The 27,558-nt window shown below is 42.4% G+C and overlaps 1 protein-coding gene across 2 annotated transcripts in view; it reads right to left on the bottom strand.

Moving 5' to 3' along the window:
• Nucleotides 1-27,558, bottom strand: part of AMPH (amphiphysin) — a 246,350-nt gene that overhangs the window by 26,381 nt on the left and 192,411 nt on the right. Inside the window, exons 12-17 of one of the 2 annotated variants that reach the window (XM_042963958.1) lie at nucleotides 25,028-25,144; nucleotides 21,369-21,392; nucleotides 18,624-18,647; nucleotides 15,818-15,850; nucleotides 10,187-10,243; nucleotides 4,707-4,832 (exon numbers count right to left, since the gene is read on the bottom strand). In XM_042963958.1, coding sequence (XP_042819892.1) covers nucleotides 4,707-4,832; nucleotides 10,187-10,243; nucleotides 15,818-15,850; nucleotides 18,624-18,647; nucleotides 21,369-21,392; nucleotides 25,028-25,144 — 381 coding nt within the window. The remainder of the gene's footprint in view (nucleotides 1-4,706; nucleotides 4,833-10,186; nucleotides 10,244-15,817; nucleotides 15,851-18,623; nucleotides 18,648-21,368; nucleotides 21,393-25,027; nucleotides 25,145-27,558) is intronic. The other variant, XM_042963965.1, reaches the window with a different exon arrangement.

The following is a 27,558-nucleotide window of genomic DNA, read 5'->3' as shown; positions in this document are numbered from 1 at the left end:
CACATATGCTCTCGCTTTCCCCCTGTCTCTCAAGAAAAAAAACCCCAAAATTAAATTATCTGAATGGAAGCAAAGAGGAGGAAAATGACCATCTAAATATTTGTGTCTTAAGATCTCTGGCTGTAGTCTCTTTCAGGACCCCCAGATTAGAATGTCAACCAATCAAATTAATGACTCAGAATTTACTGGCACCCTGCTCTGTACTGGGTACCATGGAACAATAACAATAACAATAACAACCACAACAACAGAGACATTGTCTGGCCAGAGGGGCACTGAAAATGTAACTACTTGTTAGTGGGAATGCAGTCAAACTCAGAGAAAACAGCCACTTCTGTGATGTTTTTTTCTATAAAAAGAGATAGATAGATAGATAGATAGATAGATAGATAGATAGAACTTAATTTAAAGCATGTTCCAGAGTGGGCGCTTTGACTTTGTAGATAATTCTACGATGATGAAGGGCAGACAAGAAATCAAGGTACTCTGGCTTCCTGTCATCTTGTGTGTTCCTGTGACATACTGGGACCTCATGCCTGGAGGCACAGTGGAAGCCCCTGGCTCTCACGTTTACTCTGCACAAGGAGAACCTCAAATGCTGTCTCCCATGCACGTGACCGTCACGGAAGAAACCTCGAGCACGCTGTAATCTTGACCTCCTCCACCACTAGTCTGTGTGAACTTGGATGGCAGAAACTGTGTCTATTTACTGTATCACTGTATGCCCCAGATCCAGAATAGAGCCTGACATCTAGGGAGGACTCCGATATATTTGTCAACTGAATGAAGGAAGAAACAGCCACATGCCTTCTACTGAAGCACACAGAAATCTTCCTAGCAAGATTAAGTGTTATTTATATATATATATATATATATATATATATATATATTTTTTTTTTTTTTTTTTTCCCCTTGGTGGCTTAAGTTGGTGTTGACAAGCCAACTTAAGTCTGGTGACATCTTCAAAAAAACAAAATGCAGCGAAAACAAAAGTAGCCCCCAGAATAATGGGTCAGTGTTTCGCCTTCCAGGTTTCTCCACCAATTCTAAAAACATCTTTACCTTGATCTTTCCCCCATTTCTGTTTTAGAAATCATGGTAACCCTAAATTTAATTGCAGTATATTTAAAAATAATAGGCCCCCCCCAAAAAAAAGCATTGGTCCAGTTCACATCATCAGAGCAAAATACAGGAGCAGACAGAAATTTAGAAAAATTAGAAAGTGACTTTCTAACAAGAAAATGGAACAAATGCAGGTAAAAATCTTTATCTGATGCTTAACCTAATTTTCTGATATATATCTGAAACAAATACTGATCATTTATTTTCCTAAAGATGACTTCCATCACTTATATAACATGGAAACATTTGGACAAGAAACAAGTGTTGGCTTTTAAGATGTATCCTGCAGAGGGGTGCCTGGGTGGCTCAGTCGGTTAAGCATCTGACTTCAGCTCCAGTCATGATCTCGCAGTTCTTGGGTTCAAGCCCTGTGCTGGCTCTGTGCTGATAGCTTGGAGCCTGGAACCTGCTTTGGATTCTGTGTTCCTCTCTCTCTACCCCTCCCCCACTCACTCTCTGTCTCTCGACATTAAATAAATGTTAAAAAATTAATAGATAAAAATAAAATGCATCCTACAGATATACGGGAGCAATTTAGCATTGTAGGGAAAAACTAAAAACATTAGCTAAAGGGGAATAGAACAACAAACAAAAATGTAATAATTACTTCTCTTGAAAGCCCTAGGTTTCTTTGTGAACCATGGTTAAGATTTCCTGTTTTTGAAATTGCATTTGCCTTTATTTTTTTTTTTTTTAACAAAACCACCACAAACTTCACCTCATATGAGATGCATTGTCAAGACTCAATATAATAACTGTGTGGTGACATTTTGGCAGCAAAAAAAAAAAGGACCTCAAAAGGTCATGTCAACCCAATCCTGACTGATGACAGCCATCGCCAACCTACTAATTAATTCTCAGGACACAAGGTGAATTTTTTATGTCTTTACAACTAAATATCACACATCTAGCAAGGGAGAAGAACTTTCTTTGGAAAAAATAACCCTAATACTATCTTACATGATTATGACCGGAAGCAAGAAGCTATAAATCCACATTCGAGGACAAAACTACATTCTATAGGATGGTGTTTCCCTAAGTTCAAGGGAGAACATGGAGAAGAACTGACCTGATCCAAGCATGTCAATTTATGACACAGAGACAGGAGCCACCTTTGATGAGCGTTAGCCCAAGTGAGCTGCTGTAAGCTGCCTTCTTCTGTTGCCATTTTTCAGACGGTATGAAGATGGGAAAATGAGTTACTGGAACGTTTTCTCCTCAGAGAGGGTGGCTCACAGATGGGCTGTACCTGTGGTTCCCACATAACCTCTGCGTCTCGACAGGTGCCTGAATCCTTCGTAAGACTCTCCAAATTGCCTTATATTTCACAAGGAATCCAAATTGTTTTTTATTCTCCAAAGTTCACTTACAAGCTTTAGGAGACAAGTGTTTTCAGAAAGAGGAATTCTGTCCAATATCTCCTTACCCGACATGAGGGAAGCTGGCTTTAGTGATAGCTGTACCACATGGTGTGTTAAATATTTTTTAAATCAACCTTGGTTAAAAAAGATTATAAATCTTTATGGTAGGTCTGATATAGTAGCCGCTTAGTAATGGGTAGCTATTAACATTGTTCATTGGAAAAAAGCAATGAATTTGGACTCTGGTTGTTTTTGGTTTTGTTTTTGTTTTTGTTTTTTTGAGGGAGACAGAGAGCACAAGCAGGGGAGGGCCAGAGGGAGAGAATCCCAAGCAGGCTCCATGCTGTCAATGCAGAGCCCAATGTGGGGCTTGATGACACAAACTGTGAGATGATGACCTGAGCCTGGACGCTTAACCAACTAAGCCACCCAGGCGCCCCTGAATTTGAATTCTGAAAACAAAAACTGCTTCTGTAGGTCTGTTAAAAGAAGGATAGGTGCAATTGGTACATGGCCAGGACCTGCTGAGAGGGGACCATGGACAACCGACATTCCAGCTGGTATTTAACACATGAGCTTGTCTATTTCACACCTCCGATCTACGGCATGACATCACACAGCCTTGCTCAAAACCCTGGGTGTTTTGGCATCAAGCCTTACACTAGGGCACAGAATCCATGTGCTTTCAAAGTACTGGTGAGGATGAAGTCTGTGCTGCTATTCAAAACAGAAATTTGAAGACAACTTTTTGGGACTGAAGCCATTTCTAAATCACCATCTGAACCTCATCAATATCAAACTCCCGGGTGTCACCTGTAGTCTTTTGAAAATCAATTCCCTTTCTAACAGTAGTAAAACAAAATTAACTGTGTCTTCCCCTTCCTTTGTTATTTAAATAATCTTAAAGGGAACATGGGAGGACAGTTTGAAATCTGACACCCAATGGAGGGGGGCATCTGCACTGAGTTACGAAGATCACTAGCGAATGTGGGAGAAAATCCGACACTGGAGCCCTGAGACTGAGCCTCAGCGCTCTCCAATCTGAAGTCCGTGTAAGCAGCACTTCCAACAGCGACTCAACCTAGCAGAGCACAGTTCTTGTTTTCCCTACAGAACTTGGTCCAACTCTGTAAGTGGAAAATCCTTTTGCTTGAGTCTGTATTTCCCATCACTATCTTACCCTATTATTTATTTTCTACTCTATTAATAAACCATAGATTTGACCGATGACCTACCCTCTTCCTGGTAAAATAACAACAACAAATGATAGCAAGAAATATAACTTTAATTTCTCCAGTTATCTAACCTAGGCAATGTTCTTCTGGGGAAGAGGGAGGCTGGTTTGCGTCTTTGTACAGATTCTGTAAAGACTATAATGAATGGTAACCTGATTGAGATTCTTGGGAGACATGTTAACTGCATTTCATACATAAACTATTTTCCACTCTCCATGAGTATTCTGAATTAAATCTTCCTTGGTGTTATCGTCGCTTTCATGAGCGCTACACTATCCAATTCAACATGGTGCGTAGAGAGCTCAGCCTGGTGTGTTATGTGGCTGTGTGGAGCGGGGTAAGAGTGGGTTTCCAAGCAGACAGAGGGTCCCCGCCCTTGCACAGAATGCATCCTCAAGGTCCCTCTTTTAAGAGCCAACACCAGATGTGGTTTCGAGGAAATGGTTGTACACATAGGAATCTTTATAGATTCAAGGGTTTTTAATATGGGGTTTCCATCCACCACTGAGACTTAACAAACCTACGAAACTAATATTGTAAGAAATCAATATGTAGACAACAAAGTTAATATCGTTCTGTTTATCACCCGCAGGTTGGTCCCTCCCTGCAGGGCCATTGCTAGCCCATCACAGACAGAGCACAATGGCAACAAGGCTGGTTATTTGTGAGTTCTACAACCTACCTACCATGAATGGGAGAGTCTCAGAAAAGAATTAAGACACCCTTTTTTTGAGAACCAAGCCTGAGGTTATATGACGTTTCTCACTAGATCAAAAAATCAGGTGTCTGGATATCATCCTTTTAAAAACATAAATGAGAATGAAGTTTCACTGTCAAGGGCACAAAGGCTATTTGCACCTGGGGAGCCATGCAGATGAGGTGATTTGGCCCAAGTGAAGCATGGATGAGAAGGGAGAAATGAGATCATGAGATGAGCAGGGCTGTGGCAGGGAAGGCAGGTGGAGGGTGGGAAGGGGGCGGCGCTCACCACTGCCCCCTCCACTGGCTCCTCAGCCCGGGTGTCCAGTCCAGAGTCCAGCCCAACAGCAGGTGTGGCAGCAGCAGGGGGCTCCTCTGCTTTCGGCTCTGTGGGTAGGGCCTGTTCAGATTCAGCCTTTGATTGTTTGTTTTAGGGTCAGAGGAAAAAGATTCAACATGTGAGTAGATAACATCACAGGATACTGGACAATTAAGACTTTCTTCATCATCCTATGGGCAACTAGCTTCATGAAGTCCGTGCTGGAAAAAAAGCCACACATTTGGCATCAGGAGCCCTTAACTGGAAAGTCTAGAAATGAACTCTTAATTAGGTTTTTCTTTAGCATCATCAACACTGTCATTTCCCCTGAAGTCAGACAAAGACTTACCATTTTGGCTACTAGTTTTACTTACTTGCAGCTTTATGATGCCTGCAAGAGATCCTAAAATGGTACTTTCTGCCATCTGGCAGAGAGAGAGGAGATCCTAAGAGCTCCCTTAGGAGTTGGAAGGAGGTCTCGAGAAAGAGTTCAGAGGCACAGGGTTCTGGGACCTTCTGGCTCTGATATGCACTGCATTTCAAATGACCCCAAACTGAAGGGTCACTCCAATATTTAGATCAAAATGCATTCATCTGCATGACTAGGTCACCATGAAGCCACCATCCCACTCACCTGGCTGGGAGGAGCAGACCCAGCTACCTGGCAAGTAGCCACCACAATCACAGATGCTTTGCGGCCTTGTATATTCCTGTTCAGTGTCTTGTTCCACTTTCCCCTGCTCCCCAAACAAATTCTTAGCAATCAGTCTCTTCATATAATAAGCTAATTCTGTAGGGGACCACAGGGTGGTATTCTCTGTGATACCAATTAGACTCTTCTAATTGTGTGGCCAAGAGTGAGGATTTTCCATCCCACGGTGACCTTGACACACAGACTTCCTCCTGATCCCAATTATATGCTGAATCAAGCCTCTGGAATCTCTTCACTCCAGACTTTGTTAGTTTCAAAATTAGCAATATTAAGTAACAACAGGCCCCTTAAGAACACCACAGCCAATGCATATCACCACGGCTACTGAAAATGTTTCCCCTTTTTCAATTCTGACTAATGTAAGCACGTTTATTTAGCTGCATGATTTCACTAAATGGATGGCCATCAGAAGGCACATTGAGGTCCTTTTCCATCAGGACATTTAAAGTGTTAAGAAAGTTGAAAAGTGTTTTCTTAGAGGAGTAAGAAGTTTCCAAAAAACACTGTGATTGGGGAAATCAGTAACTTCTGTCAGACTCTCCCTCATCAGAAGCAATGAAGAGCCAAAGCCCCTTTGACAAGTTCCATATGGAAGGGATGGGAAAGGTAGGCTGAGATTACAGGAAATGAGTAACAAGTACCTTCGTGCTGGATTAACACACAAAATATTTCTCTTGCGCCCCCGCCCCCACCGCATCTTCCACCGTGACTCACTCCATGGTCACACACACAATAAAAGAGAAAGGACACTTTGGTAGACAAGTGTGCAGCGATTTGATATTTTTATGGGCTTTTATAACCTTTAAGGGGGCGATCTGACACAATTTTTAAGAAAGAATAAGATAAAATTCGCTCTAATATACTCTCAAGAGTTTTTTATGGGAAAAGAGTTCACTTTTATTGTTCCAAAAGAATTATCTTCATAATGGAGCAAGGTTTCATAGCAGCCAAGAGATACTGTAAGCTCTCAGGATATGATCTTACCATTTTGGAATCAAGGTGATTTGCTATGACAGGACAATATCAAATGACCTACACAATAGGGACAAGAAGGGTAATTTGACAAAGCCCCAAGGCATCCATATGCAGGTGGCGGTCCCCTTGTGGGCTGAGTCTATAAGGAGAAAGTCTGAAGTCAGATAAGGAACCAAGAGAAGCTCCCAAATATGAGTCAAATAAATATATCATCTTACATATATATACATCTAGATAACATAAAATGAAAAAAAACATTTGCATCAGAGTCTGGGTTTCTTGGAAGTCCAAAGAAACTCTGAAGTTTTACTCAAGGCAAGAATAAGTAAGTGCTTTCATATATGATGTGACTTGCATTTGCTTACTGAAATCGATTAATGCAACAGAAACACAGTATGAAGAGGACGTAGGATTGGTTACGTCCCCACAAGTCACAAGACCTCCCCTCTATTATAATATCACTTGAGATATCACAATACAGCTGTGCAACTTAACAACTTAAATTCTAGGGGGAGAAATATAACTCACTGAGTCATTAGTAAGGATGAGACATGGTAGCATGACTGCACATCAAATCACCTACTCCTATTTAGAAATAGAAGTCACCCTTCTATCCCTTCTAAGATAATGTAAAATTGTAAATATTTTGTCAAGATGGAAGAAAAGCACAGGCAGACCGTGAACCACATGTTGCGGAAACATCTAAAATAGTCCTGGTCAGAATTATGCCCTGTTTCTACCACTTTCTTTCTGCAAGATGACTCCCTTGGCAGACTTGTGAATGGGTTGATCCAAGCCATACCCATTTACGAGCACTAGTTGCCGGGGTGGTGATCATGACACATTCAAAGGAGAAGTATACTCTAAATTTACTGGTGGCAGCAGGATGCCCCAATGGTTTAACTCTGAGACACAGAAATGGAATTCTTCCTTTAGAACAGAATGGTAAGTACAGCCTCAGTGCACATTTTCTAGCGTCCTCTGTCATGAGATGGAAGGCAGGTTGTTCAAAGGAAGGAGATAGGTTGGGAGTGGGGTTAAGAGTCTAGTCACATTCTTGGGGCATCTGAGTGGCTCAGTCGGTTAAGCGTCCGACTCTTGGTTTTGGCTCAGGTCACGATCTGGCAATTTTGTGAGTTGAAGCCCCGTGTGGTGCTCTTCACTAGGAGCACGGATCCTGCTTGGGAATTCTCTGTCTCCCTCTCTCTGCCCCTCCCCCAATCATGCGCTGGCTTTCACTCTCACTCTCAAAAGAAATAAATAAACTTAAAAAAAAAAAAAAAGAGTCTAGTCACATTCCAGTATGGCACTTGCCTTAGAGTCCTGTTTCTCCAAATTTGGGAAAGCTAATTTAGTGGGAACTGTAAGGGCCATAGAGCTAACTGAGCCCTGAGCAAGGTTTGCAGATTCAAAAGAGTTTAAACTTACACTCAAGGGATGTTCTGTGGGCCGTAAGATGCAGACTGGGAAGATGTGCAGTTGACTACGAACCTCAGCCTTCACCTTGCTCAGACCAGTCAATGAACCAAATGCTGGGAAACTGTCCTGCTCCTGGGAAGATCCTATATAATCACAACTCAGCGGGAGAAGTGGGTTTGCTAGGATTTCCGAGTTCCTCACATGGCCCAGCCAACGTTAGAAGCTTCTGCAGTGCTGGCCATGACAAAGCTAAGAGTCCCAATGGAAAGAAGGTGCGAGATGTCTGCTTCAGAGAATACATATCAAAAGAAGGGAAGAGCAAGAAATGGAAGCTTCTACAGCGAGCTGTGGGCAGTACAAAGATGTTTTGAGAAACTTAAAAACCACGGGATTCTATGCCTGGACTTCTGCATCAAAGTAATAGGTGTGAGTTTAATTATGACCCACTGCCTTTCTTTTTATTCCAGTATTTCTCCATTTTTCTTGACCCATTCACAAGCAATAATTAACAGTCTCATCTTCCAGCATTAGTATAACCCTTGCTCCATCACTCAGGCTGAAAATCACCAATGAATATGACACATAAGTCCCTCTGGCTCCATTATCAGCACCTACATAATCTGCATTTTAAGTACTTAAATCTTTATTTGCAAGCCACACAGCTCCACCTCTCACCTGGTTACCCAAAAGGCAAAAAGTATGACAATCTACAGACATGGCATTCCAGATGTCCTGGCCTTTGAGAAATATCGAAGTAACCTTTAAGACAAACCTCCCATCTCTTTTGCATTGTTGGTGGGAATGCAAACTGGTGCAGCCACTCTGGAAAACAGCCACTCTGGAGGTTCCTCAAAAAATTAAAAATAGAACTACCCTACGACCCACCAATTGCACTACTAGGCATTTACCCACGGGATACAGGTGTGGTGTTTCGAAGGGACACATGCACCCCCACGTTTATAGCAGCACTATCAACAATAGCCAAAGTATGGAAAGAGCCCAAATACCCATCGATGGATGAATGGATAAAGAAGATATGGTATATATATATATATATATATATATATATATACACACACACACACACACACACACACACACACAATGGAGTATTACTCAGCAATCAAAAAGAATGAAATCTTGCCATTTGCAACTACGTGGATGGAACTGGAGGGTATTATGCTAAGTGAAATGAGTCAGTCAGAGAAAGACAAATATCATATGACTTCACTCATATGAGGGCTTTAAGAGACAAAACAGATGAACATAAGGGAAGGGAAACAAAAATAATATAAAAACAGGGAGGGGGAGAAAACAGAAGAGACCCTTAAAGGTGGAGAACAAACAGAAGGTTGCTAGAGGGGATGTGGGAGGGGGGATGGGCTAAATGGGCAAGGGGCACTAAGGAATCTACTCCTGAAATCATTGTTGCACTAGATGCTAACTAATTTGGATGTAAATTAAAAAAATAAATAAATAAAATAAAAAATAAAAATAAATAAATAAAAAAGACAAACCTCCCAGAACAGAATTCCTTACTTAGAAGTGAAATCATCTAAAAAGAAAAATTTATTCTACATAAATCCAATTCTAAGCGTCCAATGCGAAAGCCAAGAGCTGGGATAACTACATACCATTCCCACGGGAAAACCAGTGAGCTACAAATAACCCTTGTGAACGAATTCTCACAGCGCCCCGTCCTCCGTAGTGTACCACTGCCAAGTTCACCAGTGACGTCACTCAAGGCTTCTTCATGCAACTTCACTTCACTAGGAAGCTGCTGGGGAAAGGGTTTCCCATGACAACTGCAACAACAATCTCGGAGGGATCTCCTCTAACACCAAGAGGAGTGATCCCGAGCTAAGCCTTTTTTCTACGTCCTCTGGCAGCAACGTAAGGATCCTATCTCTACTATGCATGACTTTCTACAACTCACAAAATGGAGGGAGGAGATGAGAGATGAGAAATGAGGTCGCTTCCAGCTCAAGAAGAAGGAAAGATCTATTTTGGAGCATGAATTCTTGAAGCAATTTCACTTTCAATCCTGTGGAGTAAGTTACATGCAGGCAGAAACATCCACGCCGTTGATGGATTTCCATGGAAGCCCATTAACTAGGAGACTTTTGTGTTTTGTTGGGATCACTGTGCCTTTATAAATAGAAGCAACCAACATCAAAGACACCATGAGATTTTTCAGAAGCCTTCATTCCTAGCTTCCAGAAAGGAAAGGGCTGCAGAAACCACATTCTGGATATTCAAGCTCTAGATAACCTAGAATGATCGACCCTAGAACATTCAGCAGGAAGTAACAGCTTCCCCAAAACACACACCAAAGTTAACTTACCAAGTTACAGATCATGCTCTGGTCTGTCTGCATGGTGAACAATGAAGTGTCCTGGGGCTGAAATTGGGGAGAAAATAAAAGATGAAAAATTATGAAGGTTCCAGCTAACTTGCTAAAAAAAAAAAAAAAAAAAGACAAAGATATCATTTAAATTAGCTTCCATCAATTGTGTCCATAAACATAAAGTTTTTTAACAGTCTCCTTTTATTTTAAATCAGAAGAGCAGGTAATGCGAAAGTAATTTTAACAGTAGATGTTCTAAACATAGATGTCATAAATGTAGGTTAGCATGATACTATATAATAATATAGAATCATTTAAAAGCGGGCAGTGATTTCAGGGACATTTCTGTTCTGCAGCTTATCTTCTGGACATCTACACTGAATTAGAATTTAACAACTCGAAGGGGTGCTCGGGTGGCTCAGTCAGTTGAGTATCCAACTTCAACTCAGGTCGTGATCTAGCCACACACCGGGCTCGCTGCTGTCAGCACCGAAGCTTTCAGCGCAGAGTCTGTCCCCCTCTCTCTCTGACCCTCCCCCGCTCATGCTCGCTCTCTTAAAAATAAATAAAACACTAAAAAGGGAGGAAAAAAAAAGAGTTCAGTCGCTCTAAGCTATATGTTCACACTTTTTTAAATGTTGGAAATTCAATCTTACACTGTTACCTAAGTATGACCTCTATGGGCTAATATTGAACCAAAACTTAAACATTTTATACCATGTATTCATTGACCTAAAAAATCAAGCTGGAATAAATCTAAGGGAACAGTGATCTCTAAGACAATATTCACCTCTCCTTATGCTGGTAGCCAGGTTTATAACCAGCAGATGGAAGACTGGAAAAGTCTTTCCTGGTTAATCTGACCAGTTGAAGACAAAAAAAAGTACCTACAGAAAAGGTTCCCAACAGAAAAGCTGAGACAGTGATACTTGGTTAAAGATGTCGAATCGAGGCAGTTACCTCTGTTACCTCCAGAATGCAAACTAAACCATAAAGGGAATTTCATAAAGCAAATTTAAAAAGGCATAAATCCCTGAGCATAAAAAGCATGAGAAGAAAGATAAGAGCAACAAAATTTTGAAACTGAAAAGCAGACAAATGGACAAGTAAGTTGGCAGACCCAGAAAAAATCTGTATCCTAAGGTGATGTAAGAAATGCCAAAAAAGCAACCTGGTTTATTACTCAGAATTCCTAAAGGATCAAGAATTACAGACACGGGGCAGGGGAGGGGGGCACCTGGGTGGCTCAGTCAGTTAAACCTCCGACTTCGGCTCAGGTCAAGATCTCTCATTTCATGACATTTCGTGGGGCTCTGTGCTGACAGCTCAGAGCCTGGAGCCTGATTTGGATTCTGTATCTCCTTCTCCCTCTGTCCCTCCCCATTCTTGCTCCGTCTGTCTGTCTGCCTATCTCTCTCTCTCAGAAATAAATGAACATTAAAAATTTTTTTACAAAAGATTTAGAAATGTGGGTACCAAGGGAAATAGAAGCTGGGTGGTGCTAAAGGTGGGGAACTGGCTGGAAGTCTACTAAAAAGTGACTGGACCTCAAGATCCTTTCATCGATCTGCAAACCAAGTGATATCCCTTCACTCCAATACAAGACTTGACATTTTTGCAGAGGCTGAAACAGAGGGTCTCTGGACTAGGGAACACACAGACATCTTAGGAATAATAAATACTGAGAGCAGGGACTCCACTCCCCACCCCCAACTTCTTTCCCAGTCACCTCCCATTATACCCGCCAGACATGAGACAGAGAGCTGGAAGTTTAACCAGCCCAAGAAAAATAAATGCCTGAAGAATTTCACATCAGGGGCTCCTCAACAGGAAAAATGAGCCAGAAAGTTCCAGAACAACACCTATAGTCAGAGAACTCTACCTACCGGTACAAGTTCCCTGACAGCTTTTTACTATCTCACTCTTAATGGGAGTAGACAGCCAAGATCACCAGACATTTAGGAAAAGTCTCACATATTAAAGGAAAAAACTGAATAGTTAAAAAAAAAAAGCAAATGGAAGAAATAAAGACTTTGCAGGTGGGAAAAAAACCTTCAAAAATGATCATGTTTATTAATAGTTTCAGAGATATAATAGAAGTGTATTCATGACATAAGAGGATGATGCTATTAAAAAGCAAATATTCAGTAAATGAAAGAGTTCTTGGAAACTTAAAAAAAAGAGTAAAAAAAACCTGTTAAAAGAGCTGGAAAGAAGAGAACGATGATCAATAAAAAGAAACAGCAAAGAAACCAATGATTAGAAGACTAGGTGAGGAACATATGGAAAAGAGAATACGACAGAATGAGAGAAAAACCAAAACAGAAGAGAAACTATGAGGAAGGTAAAAAAAAAATCTCCAATTAAAAACAGACATAGATTTTTAGATTAATAGGGCCTTAGTACAATGCATGAAAATAGACTGAGACCACAGAATATCACTGTAAAATTTCAGAAAAGTGGGGTAAAAAAGAGATGCTACAAACTTCCAGAGAGAAGGGCAGAAAGAGAAAGAAAGAGGGAGAGAGAGGGAGAGAGAGAGGAGTTTTCTTAAAAATACCAAAAATCAAAATAACAATATAATGATTCAACACTTCCAGACATCACCCCCCCCCCCCCCCCCCCCCCCCCCGCTCTCACCACAAACAGGTGCACTCCTTAATTCCCATCACCTGTTGCCCCCGTCCCCCTGCCCACCTCCCCTCTGGTAAGGATCAGTGCGTTCTCTACAGTTAAGAGTGTGATTCTTGGTTTGTCTTTCTCTTTTTTAATTCTTTTGCTCATTTGTTTTAGTTCTTAAATTCCACATATGAGGGAAATCATATGGTATCTGTCTTTCTCTGGCCGCCTTATTTCACTTTTGCAAATGGCCAAGATTTCATTCTTTTCTATGGCTCGGAAATATCCCGTTGTAAATACACAGACCACCTCTATCTGTTCACGTGAAACTAACATAAGACTGTATGTTTACTAAATTGGAATTAAAATAAAACCTAGGACTAATATCAACCATTTCCCAATAGTTTTTAATGGTTCAGTCTCTACACAAATACAAATTGCCTGCAAATTGAAATTAAAGTTCTGAAATAAGCTACAGAATTTCTAGTAGTAGATGAAAATGATGTTGGTGAACTATTACAGTATTACACAATTAATGGCGATGCCCAATTAAAGACCAGCCAATACATGAAGAACGGGTCAATACAAGGAGAACAACATAATAGATACTTGGAAGGAGAATACCATTTAAATAACTATTCAACACTTGATCTTAGGCAAAAGGTTGAAAAGCTATAAATAACTAAGATTAAGAAAGGCCCCTAGGTGGGGCACCTGGGGGTCTCAGTTGGTTAGGCAACCGACTTCGGCTCAGGTTGTGATCTCGCAGTTTGTGAGTTCCAGCCCTGCATCGGGCTCTGTGCTGACAGCTCAGAGCTTGGAGCCTGCTTCAGATTCTGTGTCTGCCCCTGTCTCTGCCCCCTCCCCTGCTCACACTCTGTGTCTCCCTGCCTCTCAATAATAAATAAACATCAAAAAAAATTATAAAAAAGAAAGGCCCCTGGGAAAACTGACAAAATCCTCAAATATTAATTAAAAATTTATTTTTTTAATTTTTAAAGAATATTTATTTTTGAGAGAGAGCAAGCAAACGAGCAGGGGAGGGGCAGAGAGAGAGGGAGACACAGAATCTGAAGGAGGCTCCAGGCTCTGAGCTGTCGGCACAGAGTCCGATGCGGGGCTCGAACTCACAAACCATGAGATCATCACCTGAGCCCAAGTAGGACGCTTAACCCGACTAAGCCACCCAAGAGCCCCTTAAAATCTATTCTTGAGGGAAATAAAAAGACTCTATGATCTCGCTATAAAAGTCAAACATGAAGTAAAGTTTCTGTTTGTGAAATAGTTCTGTCAGAAAATTGTTTATTCTAAAAATTAGCATGGAGTTGTCATGATAATTTTACTAAATCTAAGATAAATTTTTTTAAAAAAGAATCAAAACAACAGTCTCTCAGTGGCAATACTAGGAGGTAGAGAAAATGGAGGAATGACTTCAAAATTCTAAGGGAAAATATCATATCCTAATGAAATATCCAATCTTACAGACCATTTTGTACGTAGATACAGACATTTTCAGATGTATAAGGTCACCAATACATATTTCTCATGCATACTTTTCTTAGAAAGCCTACTGGAGGATGTGCTTTAATTTGTGGATAAGGACATGTTCTAGTATGTGGGATTAAACCACAAAGGAGGCAGACTGGTGTCCAGAAAGAGAGGCCTGACATAAGAAAGAGGTGAAGGCCAGTCCCAGGTCAGACATACCAGAAGAGCCTGGGGAACAGCTGGGGAAGCAGGTGTAGCCAGAGAGAACCCAGTTCAGAGGGAGCAGTCCAGAAAGAGAGACGAGCAAATTCTTCAGGAAGATGAAACTGACTGAATGCTTAATGTTTGCCAACAAAAAAGGAGGGGAGATTCACAGAATTACAGAGTACGGGACTGAATTAGTGAGATGTACCTAAAAAACTAAGCAAACGAACCAACAAGCAAACAAGTAAGAGCCTGCAATTATTTCCTCAAAGGAGAACAAAACGTTGGCATAAAAGTAAACGAAAACTTCATGGCTGGGGCGCTGACAGCATTTATATCATTGTACTATTACTATTACCAGAGATTGGCTGGATGGCTTTGGTGGGACCTTAGCAGGGAGAGGGCAGGAAGGAGAAGGAGGGGTGAGCCATGGGGGCGGGGGGTTATCTGCAGGCATGTTAAGTCCGCACCTTCCAGAGAGGAGTCGATAGATAACAGAAGATAGATAATGATTTAGGAACCACAAAGTAGCATTATAAGAAAGTTATGTGCACACGTGTGGCTGAGATCAGAGAACCTGGTAAAAGGAGTTGAAGTATTTACCTCTGAGAAATCATCAGAAATGGAGGAGGTGTGTGATGGTCTGAACTTTCTATATAAAACACTATTATACAATTTTGTTGCTCTTTAAATGATGTGCATTTATAACTGCTAAGCACACAAATTAAAAAAAAAAAAAAAAGAAATGAGTAACAATTCTCCTGACCTGACCTTTTAAAGAGTTTCAGGCAGACGGAAGAGATGCATTATCATCTCCCTTAGTGTTTGTGTGTACCTGCATTGGGATGTGGGTCTGAGTGGAACTTTCTCATTTCACAGGTAAGGCTGTGTATGATTCTGCGTAAGGAGGCTCCTAAAAACCATTTCTGTTTTCTGAAGACCCATCCCATTAGTTCAAAACAATCCTCTCTCTTCTTTTACGACAGCTGAATCTAGTGGATCTCTCGGATCAGGACAACCTCTAATTTCTAGTAGAGGAATCGGCGTAATTCCGTGGTTGGCTAACAACGTCAGTAGCTAGGACAGTCAGGAGGTACTTAGTATGTGCCGGGCTACCGGGCAAAGTGTGCTGGTTGCGTATTTCACGGACTCTTCACCACAACCCTACGATACTGCCACCATTGCTGCTTCCGTTACCAAACTTGCAAGTGACAGGGTCAAGTACTGCCCCAACGCGCTTAAACGTTATGTTACTCAAGTGACACCGAGGCCACTCATTCTCAACAGATGGGTTGTGCAAGCAAACCGATCTCTTACCTGGGTGAATCCATTAAATGTACCACCGGAAGCCTAAACAGAAAGGGAAATCAAAGTACGTTACTTTGTATCAGTTTTGTGAGATCAGCAAATGTCCGTCAGACAAGTTGGAAAGTAAAGACCACCACACATTTTAAAATAATACAAAAGGCTGCTGTGCATGAGAGTGTTTAGAAAATGCAAAGGGCCAAAGTGTATTATTTTAAATAGGCTGACCAAAAAAAAAAAAAAGATCGTTCTTACAATTATTGCTGGTGTATGGCTCAGTGTTAACCAAAGCCCACTTTCTCAGTAATGAGAAGATGATTCCAGAGGAAAGTCAGTGAGCTTCTTTTTTAGGCCACTGATAGAATCCATCTACATTCTTAGGACTTCTCTAATACATCATTTGAATGAATGGCTTTTGGGAGATTCTATAGTTTCTGGGGGCCCTGGGTGGAAACACTGCATGTGTTCTTGCTGGAGTAGAATCATTTTAGGAATAGTAAATTAGTCTGTTCTACATATTTGTAGCAGTTGAACAGTAAAAAGGAAAGTGGAATAAGCACAATAAACGGGATGGTACATAGACTCATTAGTTCCCAACACAACCATTCTGCTTTTTGTAATTTTTTTTTTGGTCAACCTATTTGTGTTTGGTTTGCACAGATTTCAAGGAGATGAGGCAGGCGTCAGAGAAGACAGTGATGGAGAATGAAATAGGTGGGAAACATTAGGAAAAACAGAACCTACAGAAGTCTTTGGCTAGTCTATACTACATACTAGGGTAAGTACCTCTTCTTTATCAGGCTCTATTTCTTGGTACAACAATCCATATCTCTGGTTAGCAATTTCATCTTCGGATAAATCTGAGTTGCTGATGTCACTGTCTTGGGGACTAGCGGGACTGTCGGTGCTAGCATTGTGGGAGGTTCCCAGAACCAACGGTCTAGCCGTGTCTCGCCTTTGTTCCCAGCACTTAGCAATGGCGTGTCCCCCCACGACATCTGCTGGTGAGTCCACCTCCAGCCCTCTCTTGCCTTCAATTGTATCTAAATGTTCCCAGGAATTATCTAAGCCTCCCACATCTCTGATAGGCCAGTGGTTAATGGAATCGAACCAATTGGCAAAGCCACTTGCTTGGCCATCTGGTATACCAGAGAATTCCAATACATCCACATTATTCACTGCTGAATCCAAGCGTGGCTGCCAGATTTGACCTGGATCTGTTGCCCAAGAGTCTGTTTTCACAATACTTGGTAAGTTAATGATAGGACTACAGTTCCCAGTCACTGTACTTTCAGACCCCTCTATTAATGAGAACTCTGCCTTACACAAACACCAATCTCTTCGGTTTGCATTAGCCCCCAGAGAATAATTAAGGTCTGTCCTAGACTGAGCTGCCACTTCATGGTTTACTGAGGAAACAACAGCCTGATGTTCATCCCTGCCAACCCCAGGAGTAGGTAACACAGCCTCCTGCTGAATTTCTTCTGCATCTGCACTGCCTCGTCCTGAGTGATGTATTACACCGTGGTTAGGAGGACCTATTGAATTTTTCCTTATGTCTCTTCTAGCTAAATCCCATCCCTCAGGACTGGCATTTTCAATATTAGATACAGAATCAGTCTGGAGACGCAGATTTAAGACATCTGCGTGATGGGCAGGGTTAGCTCCAGAGCCTTCTATAATTTCACAATTATTGATTACTACTGGACGCCCCTCATCTAGCCCTTGGTTTCGGTAACCAAATTCAGCAGCCGTAGCTACTCTTTCCAGGTCTTTTTCTAACACATCAGTTGTATCAGAATTCTTTGCACTGGCCTTTTCACTTTCCCGACAACTAGCTCTTAGATCGATGCTCACTTCCTCTTTACTGATTTCTAAGGTCTCCTGGTCTGGCTTTCCTGTTGTCTCAAGGAGATCTACTAGCCTGTTTCCTGCACTTTCCCGTGCTTTCTCTTCAAATTCCTCTGTACCTTCTAGGGCCTTGAGATCAATAGGTCCAGTGTCTACCTTTTCATATGTCTCCACACCTGCCCACAGAGAATCTTCGATCTTCTGTTTCTCTTCCTCTTCTTCTGACTGTTCAACATCTTCTGGACTTTCTTCGACCGGGCCACCAGTTTCTGTGGCTGCCATCTCTGAGTCAGATAAGTCATGAGGCCGCTCCATCTCCATATAAGCAGCTGTGGCAAATTCAGCCTCAGGCATGGGCTTTGGGTACAGCTGTTCACTTCCACCCGGAGGGGCTGGCCCCACGACAAGCTCGCCCTGGTCAGCTACAGTGTGCCAGTCAGCGGAAGGAAGCATCCCAGTGGACAATCTCATGTCCTGCTCTGCTTCAGAGAGACATGAAGAGTCTTCCTGAGACCCACCTTGGGTAATTTCCTGGCTGACACTCTCTGTACTAGCATCAGGGCCCCAAATAAATGCACCTAGGTCAATTTGAGATCTTTGAATTTCTTCGGCCAACCCACTGTCTGGAGTTTCCTCCATGATCAGGTTACACAGGGAAAGGCTTTTTGAAGAGTCAGTCTTTAGAGTATGCAGAATAGCAAAGGAAAAAAACAAACAAACAAACAAACATAAGATAAAATAGACCATGGCAGGATTTGATGAGAAATGCAAAGCTCTTCAGTAGGGTAGCACCAGTTAAACAAAAGTAGAGAGTATTTCAATTAAAATTAAAATTAAATGGTTAAGGTTAAATCTGCAACTAGCAATGCCATGGAGGAAAAAAACAAGCTCATTCTAGATAATATTCACATATACAAGGCATATTAAATATAAAAAGAAATCCAGAATATCCTGGATATTTACCTACCGGCTGTACCAAATCAGTGCTTGTCTGCATGAGTAAAAAGAATAATAATAATCAGTAGTAATAATAGTAATAAGGCAAAAGAAGAAAATTCCCTAGAGCCTTAACATCCCATGCTGTCCAGAGTCAACATTCTCCTGAAAGCTGTGGCTTTTACTGGTTTGAGATCAACTTTTATAATTTGTTTTGTGCTAGGGGTGAGTTTTGTTGCAATACTGTTTACGATGACACAGTTGAAACCTGAAGAAAGCCTCTGTCATTTTCTAGTCGGCAAGGAGGCCTCGTGGCTATTACAGGACTTCTGCTTTAGCGGAACTCTGAACTGCGAAGTTTTCAAATAAAGAAGCAAACTCAAGAACACGAGAATAAGATCAAGCTCTAGCACCCACAAGAGTACACGCATCACACGCTTGGTCACAGTACCAGAACAGATCTTCCCCCAAACTTCCCCCACACTGGGTTCTGCCTCTGAGGCAGGGGGAAGATGGTCTGGTACTAACCGCTCTGACTGTCTGGGCGATTGTCCTCATGTCCTCCCCGCCCCCACCCGCGAACTAGAAGCCTGGTCTGCACACAGACGACACTAAGGGGTTGAGGGGAGCAAGGAATGCCAGCAATTATGGCCAGGGAGCTACTGTTCTGCAGTGTCGCCATCACCATCTTTCTTTTTTTTTAATTTAAAAAAATTTTGAGAGAGAGAGAGCACGCACGCAAACAGGGGAGGGGCAGAGAGAGGAGGAGACACAGAATCCGAAGCAGGCTCCAGGCTCTGAGCTGTCAGCACAGAGCCCGACATGGGGCTCGAACTCACGAGCTGTGAGATCATGACCTGAGCTGAAGTTGGACACTCAACTGACTGAGCCTCCCAGGCACCCCGGTCATCACTACTTTTCTTAGCAGGTTTATCCTCTGAAATAATCAGTGCTCCCCCTAGATGATACCTTCACCCTCACCACACCCTTCCTGGCGAGGAAGGAAAAATGTATTATAACTCCAACTGAAGATGTGAAATACTGGAACAGTAAAACATGGGCACTGTCCTCTTGATCTTCAAGAAAATCACCATGGAGTTGTGGCTAGAATTCAAATGTCCTGAACGGCAGTGCACATATCCCTTTTTGTGATTACACGAGCAAAGCCAGCTCACTATAAAAGATGTTTTCAGTCAACATTTTTTAGCTCTTCTCTTGAGAGCTTTCCAGGATGCTTTAAGGATCCTAAGTAGGGCAGTATAAACCCGCTCCTGTGGAAGGGAAGGGGGCAGTCAACCTTCTGTCTTAGGGGAAGAGAGTAGCAATGTCACTTCAGAAGACCAGACCCATGAACACCAAGATCTAGCAAACTTTCCTACCACTGTCTCACTAAAAAAGAAGAAAAACACACCAGGCACCTGGGTGGCTCAGTCGGTTGGGGTGTCCGACTTTAGCTCAGGTCATCATGATCTCCCAGTTCAGAGTTCAAGCCCCACGTCAGGCTCTGTGCTGACAGCTCAGAGTCTGCAGCCTGCTTCAGATTCTTTGTTTCCCTCTCTCCCTCTCTCTCTCTCTGCCCCTCCCCTGCTCACACTCTGTCTCTCTCTCTCTCTCTCAAAAATAAACTTTAAAAACATAAAAAAGAAGAAAAACACGAAACCCAAGTTGAGTTCTGAAGACCATGTGACCAGAACTTTTCCAATATAGGGCAGACAAAGGCCTTATTCCTCAGGGATACCAGGCTTCATGTGAGTATGGCCACCCTCCTAATTCCCCGCCACCCTCCTAATTCCCCAGCACAGATGCCGCCACCACAAAGTTCCATTTGTGTCTTTTTTCCCAACTCTAACTTCTGGAAGTGCCCCTCTTTGCCCATCAGATTAGCTGAATACATACCATTACCAGTAATAGCTACCTTTTATTGCTATGGACCAGATGTGGGGCTAAACACTATAAATATCAACTACTTAATCCTCACGTGGCCCTCTGAGGTACATGACATTGCCCTTATTTTAGCCAGGAGAAAAAATGAGGCCGAGAGAAATTCATAAGTCGCCCAAAGTCATATTGCTGTAAGAGTTAGAGTCTTGATTCAAATCCAGGGCCGTCTGGCTCTAAAGCCCAAGATCTTGTTGACGAAGCTTCATTATTACTGAAAATAATAGTGAGAAACTGGGTCCCGGTGCAGAGTAGCGTGTCCCTTACGTTTGCTCAGCCACATTTTCTTTTATTCTACTTAAAAGCAATAAAAAAGGAGCACGTCCTCAACCGCAACATTTCCTGTGGCCAATAACCACGGGAAAAAGCATAAAAAGGCATAACACCACAGATTCTTGCTTATCTTGGAGTCTGGAACAATGACACTCTTTTCCAAGCCACTGTTTCTAGGTGCTGGTAATGCTTGGAACCACCAGGGAGCTGATTATGGTTCTAGGGGGCTACATTATCATTAAAAAATGTCTAGGTCTTCAGGGCCCCTGGGGGCTCAGTTGGTTGAATGTCTGATTCTTGATTTGGGTTCAGGTCATGATCTCAGGCTTCGTGAGACAGAGCCCCACATCGGCTCTGCACGGACAGTGTGGAGCCTGCTTGGGATTCTCTCTCCTCTTCGCTACCCCTCTCCTGCTTGTGTTCTCCCTCTCTCTCTCAAAATAAAAAAATAAACTTAAAAAAAATGTTAGGTCTTCTTCTCATCACAGATGAATTAAAATATAATAAGGTTTCCAAATTTCTAGGGCTCCAGATACATCAAAATATGAGCTCTCCGTACTCTTACCGTCCATAGGTCCCAGGGCAATGTCTGAAAGCAAACAAACAAAAATGTGGTTAGTATACAAATCCCAAACATGTAAAAAAATACTGACGTGATGGAAGTTCTGAAAATAAAACATTTTTGAAATATTTAGTACAGCACTGTTCAACAGAACTTGCTTTGGTGATGACAGTGTTCCGTATCTGCGCTGTCCAAGGTGGTAGCCACCAGTCACAGGTAGCTATTAAGCGCTTGAGAGGTGCTAGTGTAAGAGAACCAAAATTTAAAATTTATATACTTTGATTGTATTTAAATTGGAATAGTCAAACGTGCCTTGTGGCTACTACAATAAACCACAGGAGACCAGTCAATCTGCTTTTCACTGTAGGAGTAAAAACTGTATCTGAAACATAATGAATGTGTTTACTTCACACACACACACACACACACACACACACTTAAAATGAAGTACAAGGTGTCCAGATTTTAGTTTCTCACATCTTTGAGGAAATACAGATCTAATCATTGCTACTGCTTCCTCTCCCCCCACCCTCCAAATTCAAGAGGATGAATTATGAACAGTTTGATGGTCAATGAACCCCAGAAAGGTAGTTCTTCAATATGCTGAATTGGATGATAACACAGCTCAATTAATAATCATGCAAATCAGCAGGGTGCCCGCTAAGACATAATGGATGAATATGCTTACTACTGGCATTTTAATTATAAAGCTCATTGATCCTGGGGAGCGAATCCAGATGGTTCAAGTGACTTCCGCCCATGTGTTTGGGAAAGTGAGGGAGACCTCTCTCATCTCCTTTGTGATTGAGAATTGCTGCTAATGCCACACCCTCTTCTGCCTTTGTCTTTGTGACTAGAATCAGATCCGTGTTTATGCACTTGTTTTGATCTCGAAATGAGTGGCAAATTAGAGAGCCTGGCACGCCCAAACTAAGAACATGGGGGTTTCCAGATGGGGTCACAGATGTCTCATTGGGATTCAGTACTACAGGACAGGGGTCCTGTGGTCCTGAGAGAGCCCGCCCCCCTGGGCTGTATCGTCCCAGCCGCCCTGCGTCTCTGTGCAGCCTGGCTGCTCTCTGGGTCAGGTCCCACCTGTTGAAGGACTTAAGAAAGGAGAGCAGGACGGCTGCATGGAAAGCCCCAGTTATTTGTATGTGTACTCCTTCTGCATCTAACATGCTTTGTGTTTTCTTGCTTCCCAGCCTCTTAAGAATCACAGCTCCTAAAAGCTACCCCATATCCCTGCCTCATGCAGACGGCATGGGGTATTTTCTCCAAAGGAAGGCGGCAAAGTGAAACGTCTTGTTTATCAGTCCTCAGGATCACGAAAGGACGCGTTAACTCGTGCGGACACCGTGGAGATCGCAAGGTGAGCTGTTCTGCCAGCAGCAAGAACATCCATTTAAAGCATGGGGTCAAGCGATGGTTAAGCGAGATCATTCTGAGCGAAGGGGAAAGAAGGCCCGCACAAATCTAATGGCTCTGTGCTTTTTTGCTCTCTCAGCCTAAGACTGTTCTTGGAGAAGAGATGTGATTAGAGCCGGCTCACAGGATGACTCTGCAGTGAGGTGACTCAATTAGAGCCACTGGGCAGCCAGGGCGGTTTATTACCTGGCCTGAGGGAGGACACAGGGCACACACAGCTTTTTCTAACTGCGGTGATGCATTTTCTTCAGAAGAAAGACTTGTGAAGATTTAACCAAGGTCATTTAAAAAAAATCTTTTTTAAGTTTGTCTATTTTTGGGGGGAGAGAGAGAGAGAGAGAGAGAGAGAGTAAGTGGGGGAGGGGCAGAGAGAGGGAGACACAGAATCTGAAGCAGGCTCCAGGCCCCGAGCGAGCAGCACAGAGCCCGACATGGGGCTTGAACCCACGAACCATGAGATCATGACCTGAACCAAAATCAGACGCTTAACCGACTGAGCCAACCAAGCGTCCCTCAGTCATTTTTTTTTCTAATTATGAAAGAGTCTCTTAGTCCTAAATCCACACAAAGTTCCATGATTTGTGGAATTTTTTAATCATGGATTGATATAAAAAAGGTTTCTCTCTTGATCCAACTCGCAGATAGACATGCTGTGGGATCTCATCCACTGATCACGACAACATTCACTGTAGAAACCTGCCTTCTGCCACTAGAGCAGTGAACGCTGGAGTGTGAGGCAGAGAAGTCCTGTAGACAAAGAAGTCTACACAGTGAGAAAGCTCTTTCACGGAAGTATTCTGAATGATATGTACATTCATCTTCTGCTTTGCTGGGCCCCCAAGGCAGAACCCTCAAGTTTGCTGATAATCACTATGGTGGCATTCCCCAAAGTATGTTTTAGAGAACATTCAAATGAATGTGAAGAAACTTTCATTCAAACAGATTTCCGTAGTCAAACACATTTGGGAATCTCTAAGTTAAACAAGTCTAAACGGTTTTTTCTTTTAATTGCAGGACTTCCTGGAGCCTTTAAAATTGTAATGCCTATCATGAGTCTCCTAAAAGGGATTTAATAGAACTTTCTGAAACATTTATCTAAGAGACCCATTTTTTTGCAAAACATCTTCAAAGGCTTGTATCTGATCTGCTTAATTACCTGCTTTACCGACATCTCAGATTTGTATTGTTCCTGTATTACAACAGAGAGGCCTTCAGAAATGCGATCACATTCTGGAATAAAGCATGGATTAAAGAGAGGCTTTATTTATTGAGGTTCATACTGAGCTGACAGTGGTTTATGGTAAGGTATCACGAAGGCTTCAAGACTAAAAGATTGAGCTAGGTCTCAGTTTATAATACACCTTTCTTAGTTCACGGGAAGTATATCCCAGCCACCTTTGGATTTGCCCAAATTCAAATGTGAGGCCCCAAGCACATCAAAAATACGGATACAAACAATTTCTGCTTAGACAGATTTTGAGTTAACTTCCTTTCATGGGCACAGACAATCGTGAAGGAAGTCTACTGCAGAGGAATCATCCTCAAGCCATTAGAGCGCCCCGCTCCCGGGCCCTTCTGCTGGAGAACGCTGTGGCCATCACTAGTGACGTGAGGGAAGGTTGAGGATGATGATGATGAGCAAGGGGAAGCTGGGTACGGGAGGCCAGCTCCGCATCAAGCCATAGCCCAGATCCCATAGGGGAAGCTTCTAAAATGTGGAGGAAGACAATGTCATCAAGTTCAAAGTGACCAAGACTTGAAAACATTTCCGCTGGGGCACAATTTCGAGGCTATGTCTAACGTGCTTTAATCTCCAAAGCATGGAGAAGGAACGTAGAGGAAACAGTGAGAAGGTTAAGTCCAGGGCCATGAGAAAGAGCTTCATTTAGAGAAGTCATGAAATGTATCATCGAAGTCTGAACGGTCTGAGTGTAAAATGATACTAATGATACAATTACTCTGAGACAAGGGATTCCTGGGCAACCATACATTCCAGTTTGGGATGTATGGTTATCCCAGGTCTATGGGTAGAGAGAGAGGGAATGGGAGGAGGAGGTTTGGAATGATAGATATGGATAAGGTCTTCTTTCTACCCTTCCTTCCATTAGAAAATGTTTGTCAACCCAAAAGAAAAGTAAATAGTCACTTGAGATGGAGAGCGGTCTGAAAGGCATCTGCTGCCCTTTAAGTTCACGAAAACGTCATCTCCAAACATCAAAGCCGCCATCGGATACCTGCGACATGGGTGAGTGGGTCACTCCAGCAGAACCTGCAGGTGTCACCTCAGGCTTGAAAGGGTCGAAGTCCAGATCCAACAATGTCTCCTCTTTCTTCACCTCGGGGACTTCATTCTATTAAAGGAGAACAAGACAGAATATGAGACTTTATGATATAATCTCCGTGTAATCCTCTAACATCACTGAATATCCCCAAAGCATGCTCTGATAGTTTACCCAGAGTCACTTGCGAAATGTGATGAAGGGGGAAATAACCGACTCTGGCCAACTGGAACCTAAGATGCGTAGGAATGCGACCCAGGTTTTGGTTTCTGTCCTTCGTCCAGCTCCGAATCCAGCCAACAAAGAGAATGTCTAAGAGGTATATCCTGATGCCATCAAGATCCAAGGACTCTCCTCTGCTAGTTTAGGTATCTCAGGTCAAGAATTACAGACGACCAGATGGATACAATAGGCCACGGCTGGGACCCGTCACCGTAGCCCATGCCTGTGAGGCCCCTGCGAAGCTAGTGTGTAAAAAGGAAGGGATGCCATCTACCCTGACTACCTCCACCTGCCTTATCCCCTCAGAGAGACCCTATCCTTTGATGTAGTCATCACATGAACCACTCTTCATCCGTGTTACTGTCGGTCTCCACTGTAAGTATGAGGGAGGGAAGGTAAAGAGAAAGAGGGAGGGAGAGAACCATGTCCCCCAACATTTGCCATAAAATAACATTCCTGGATTAGAAAGAGGTAAGCCAAATAAGACACTGGATAAAAGTCCTGCTATAATAGCGACACATTTATAATACTGAACATTAATATTTATTCATTTATTGTGGTCTCATGATACAAAAAAAAAAAAAAATAACACAGCTTGAAGTTAGCCTAGCCTTGGCTTAAGTCACGCGGTAAGGGTCAGAGCTGAAATAAAGCCCCCCTAAACAATCACGGTGAACAGAACTGGGTCAGTTTCCATAGAATCAGGTAACGTGTGTTTGGTGTTTGATATAAGCTTCAGTTTTGACCATCTGTACTCTAGAAACTCAAAGGTCACAACCATGGATGAAGCACAAAAGAATAGGAATGTTCAGAGAAAGCTTTTAAAGAACAAGAGTTCTTTTAATTAATATTGATCATAGACATAAAACTTAAAAATATATAGAGCTGTATGAATAGCTTTGGGGCATAAGAGATAATTGTTTTTAGTATATCCACACTCACTGTAGAAGGAAATCTGCTTAAATACCACGCGATTGGTCCTGGGCTACCTATTTTGCAGCATGATCATTCTTACACATTTAAAATTTCACAAGGCTAATCTTTCTTGCTTTAATAATTACAATCACAAAACCATCAACTGATTCCTTTGGCCCCTATTCAAAATCTGCATGGGTTTTGTTTTTTGCCAACATCTGTATTGGTACAAGTTATAGGTCTAAAACTTTGTGAACGCTTACATTGACTTAGAATGTGCTAGGCACTGTTCTGAGAGTTCGTGCATATAAATATTAACTCAGGTTAGGACACTTCGCTGCAGTCTAATGATGACAACACTACAACACTATTATTGCCTTCAAAGAATGACCTTCCTAGATCCCCCAGACTTCATTTCGCCCGCATGGTCTAATCCTTACAAAAACCAAGGGGTAAATGGCATCATTCCTCCATCTGGGGATAAGGAGAGAGGGCTGTTGTCCTGGTTCCCTCAGGTGCAATGCAGCTGAGGCAGGACTGCAACAGCCAGAGGCCTTGGACCCCAGTGCTATTCCAGGCTGCTGCTAAGACCTGTGCCCACATCTCTCAAACAGGCACCACAGGGATCTGCAGAGGAATTCTGGACAGTCTCTAAGTTCTTCTTAAAACGTGAGCCCAAACGAATCTGTCCATTAATCCTCTCTAAGCCTAATGGGGCCCCTTATGAAAGCTCAAATGGAAATGTAGAGCTCAAGGATGACAAGTGGCATGAGACTGTATACCAGTGTGGTGGTCTTCAAAAGGTGCAGCTGGCTACTTCGACTCCATTTCTATTTGGTTTTGCACCCTTAATTCCTGCGAGTTACCCCTTAAGGCACTCATATCAAACAGCAGTTTGACAGAACTACAAAAAGAGCAAAAAAAGGAGTTGCCTGCTGATACAGCATTCCTTTATAAAATGACAACTCTGTCATTAACATGTTGAAACACGCTGACATGTCATGTCCCTTAACGTAACAAAAGAAAACTCCTCTCATTCCTTATACCTGAGTCACCGTTAGAGCAGATCTGATGTGGTGTCGGCATTCGTAAACTTTTGGAAGCCAGAGCTTAAGTACCGCGTTCCCATTAAAAGTCTAGACCCAGAGTGTGATCCTAAGAAAAGAGACTACATGTGTAAACCACAGGGGGAAAATACCCAAAGGGAAGATCTTACCAGTGATAATAATCTTCAGGAAGTGTCTTCTGCTAGGGGCATCTAAGTTTATAACCGAAGTACTGAACTTCTTCACTCTAGGTAGACAATTTGACCATAATCCTATGCCTAGTCTTGCCATGGCCTCCCTACA

Source organism: Panthera tigris, chromosome A2 (assembly GCF_018350195.1).
Source record: "Panthera tigris isolate Pti1 chromosome A2, P.tigris_Pti1_mat1.1, whole genome shotgun sequence".
NCBI lineage: Eukaryota > Metazoa > Chordata > Mammalia > Carnivora > Felidae > Panthera > Panthera tigris.
The sequence above is the reverse complement of the archived record's forward strand: the minus strand, read 5'-3'. Positions and strand labels throughout refer to the sequence as shown.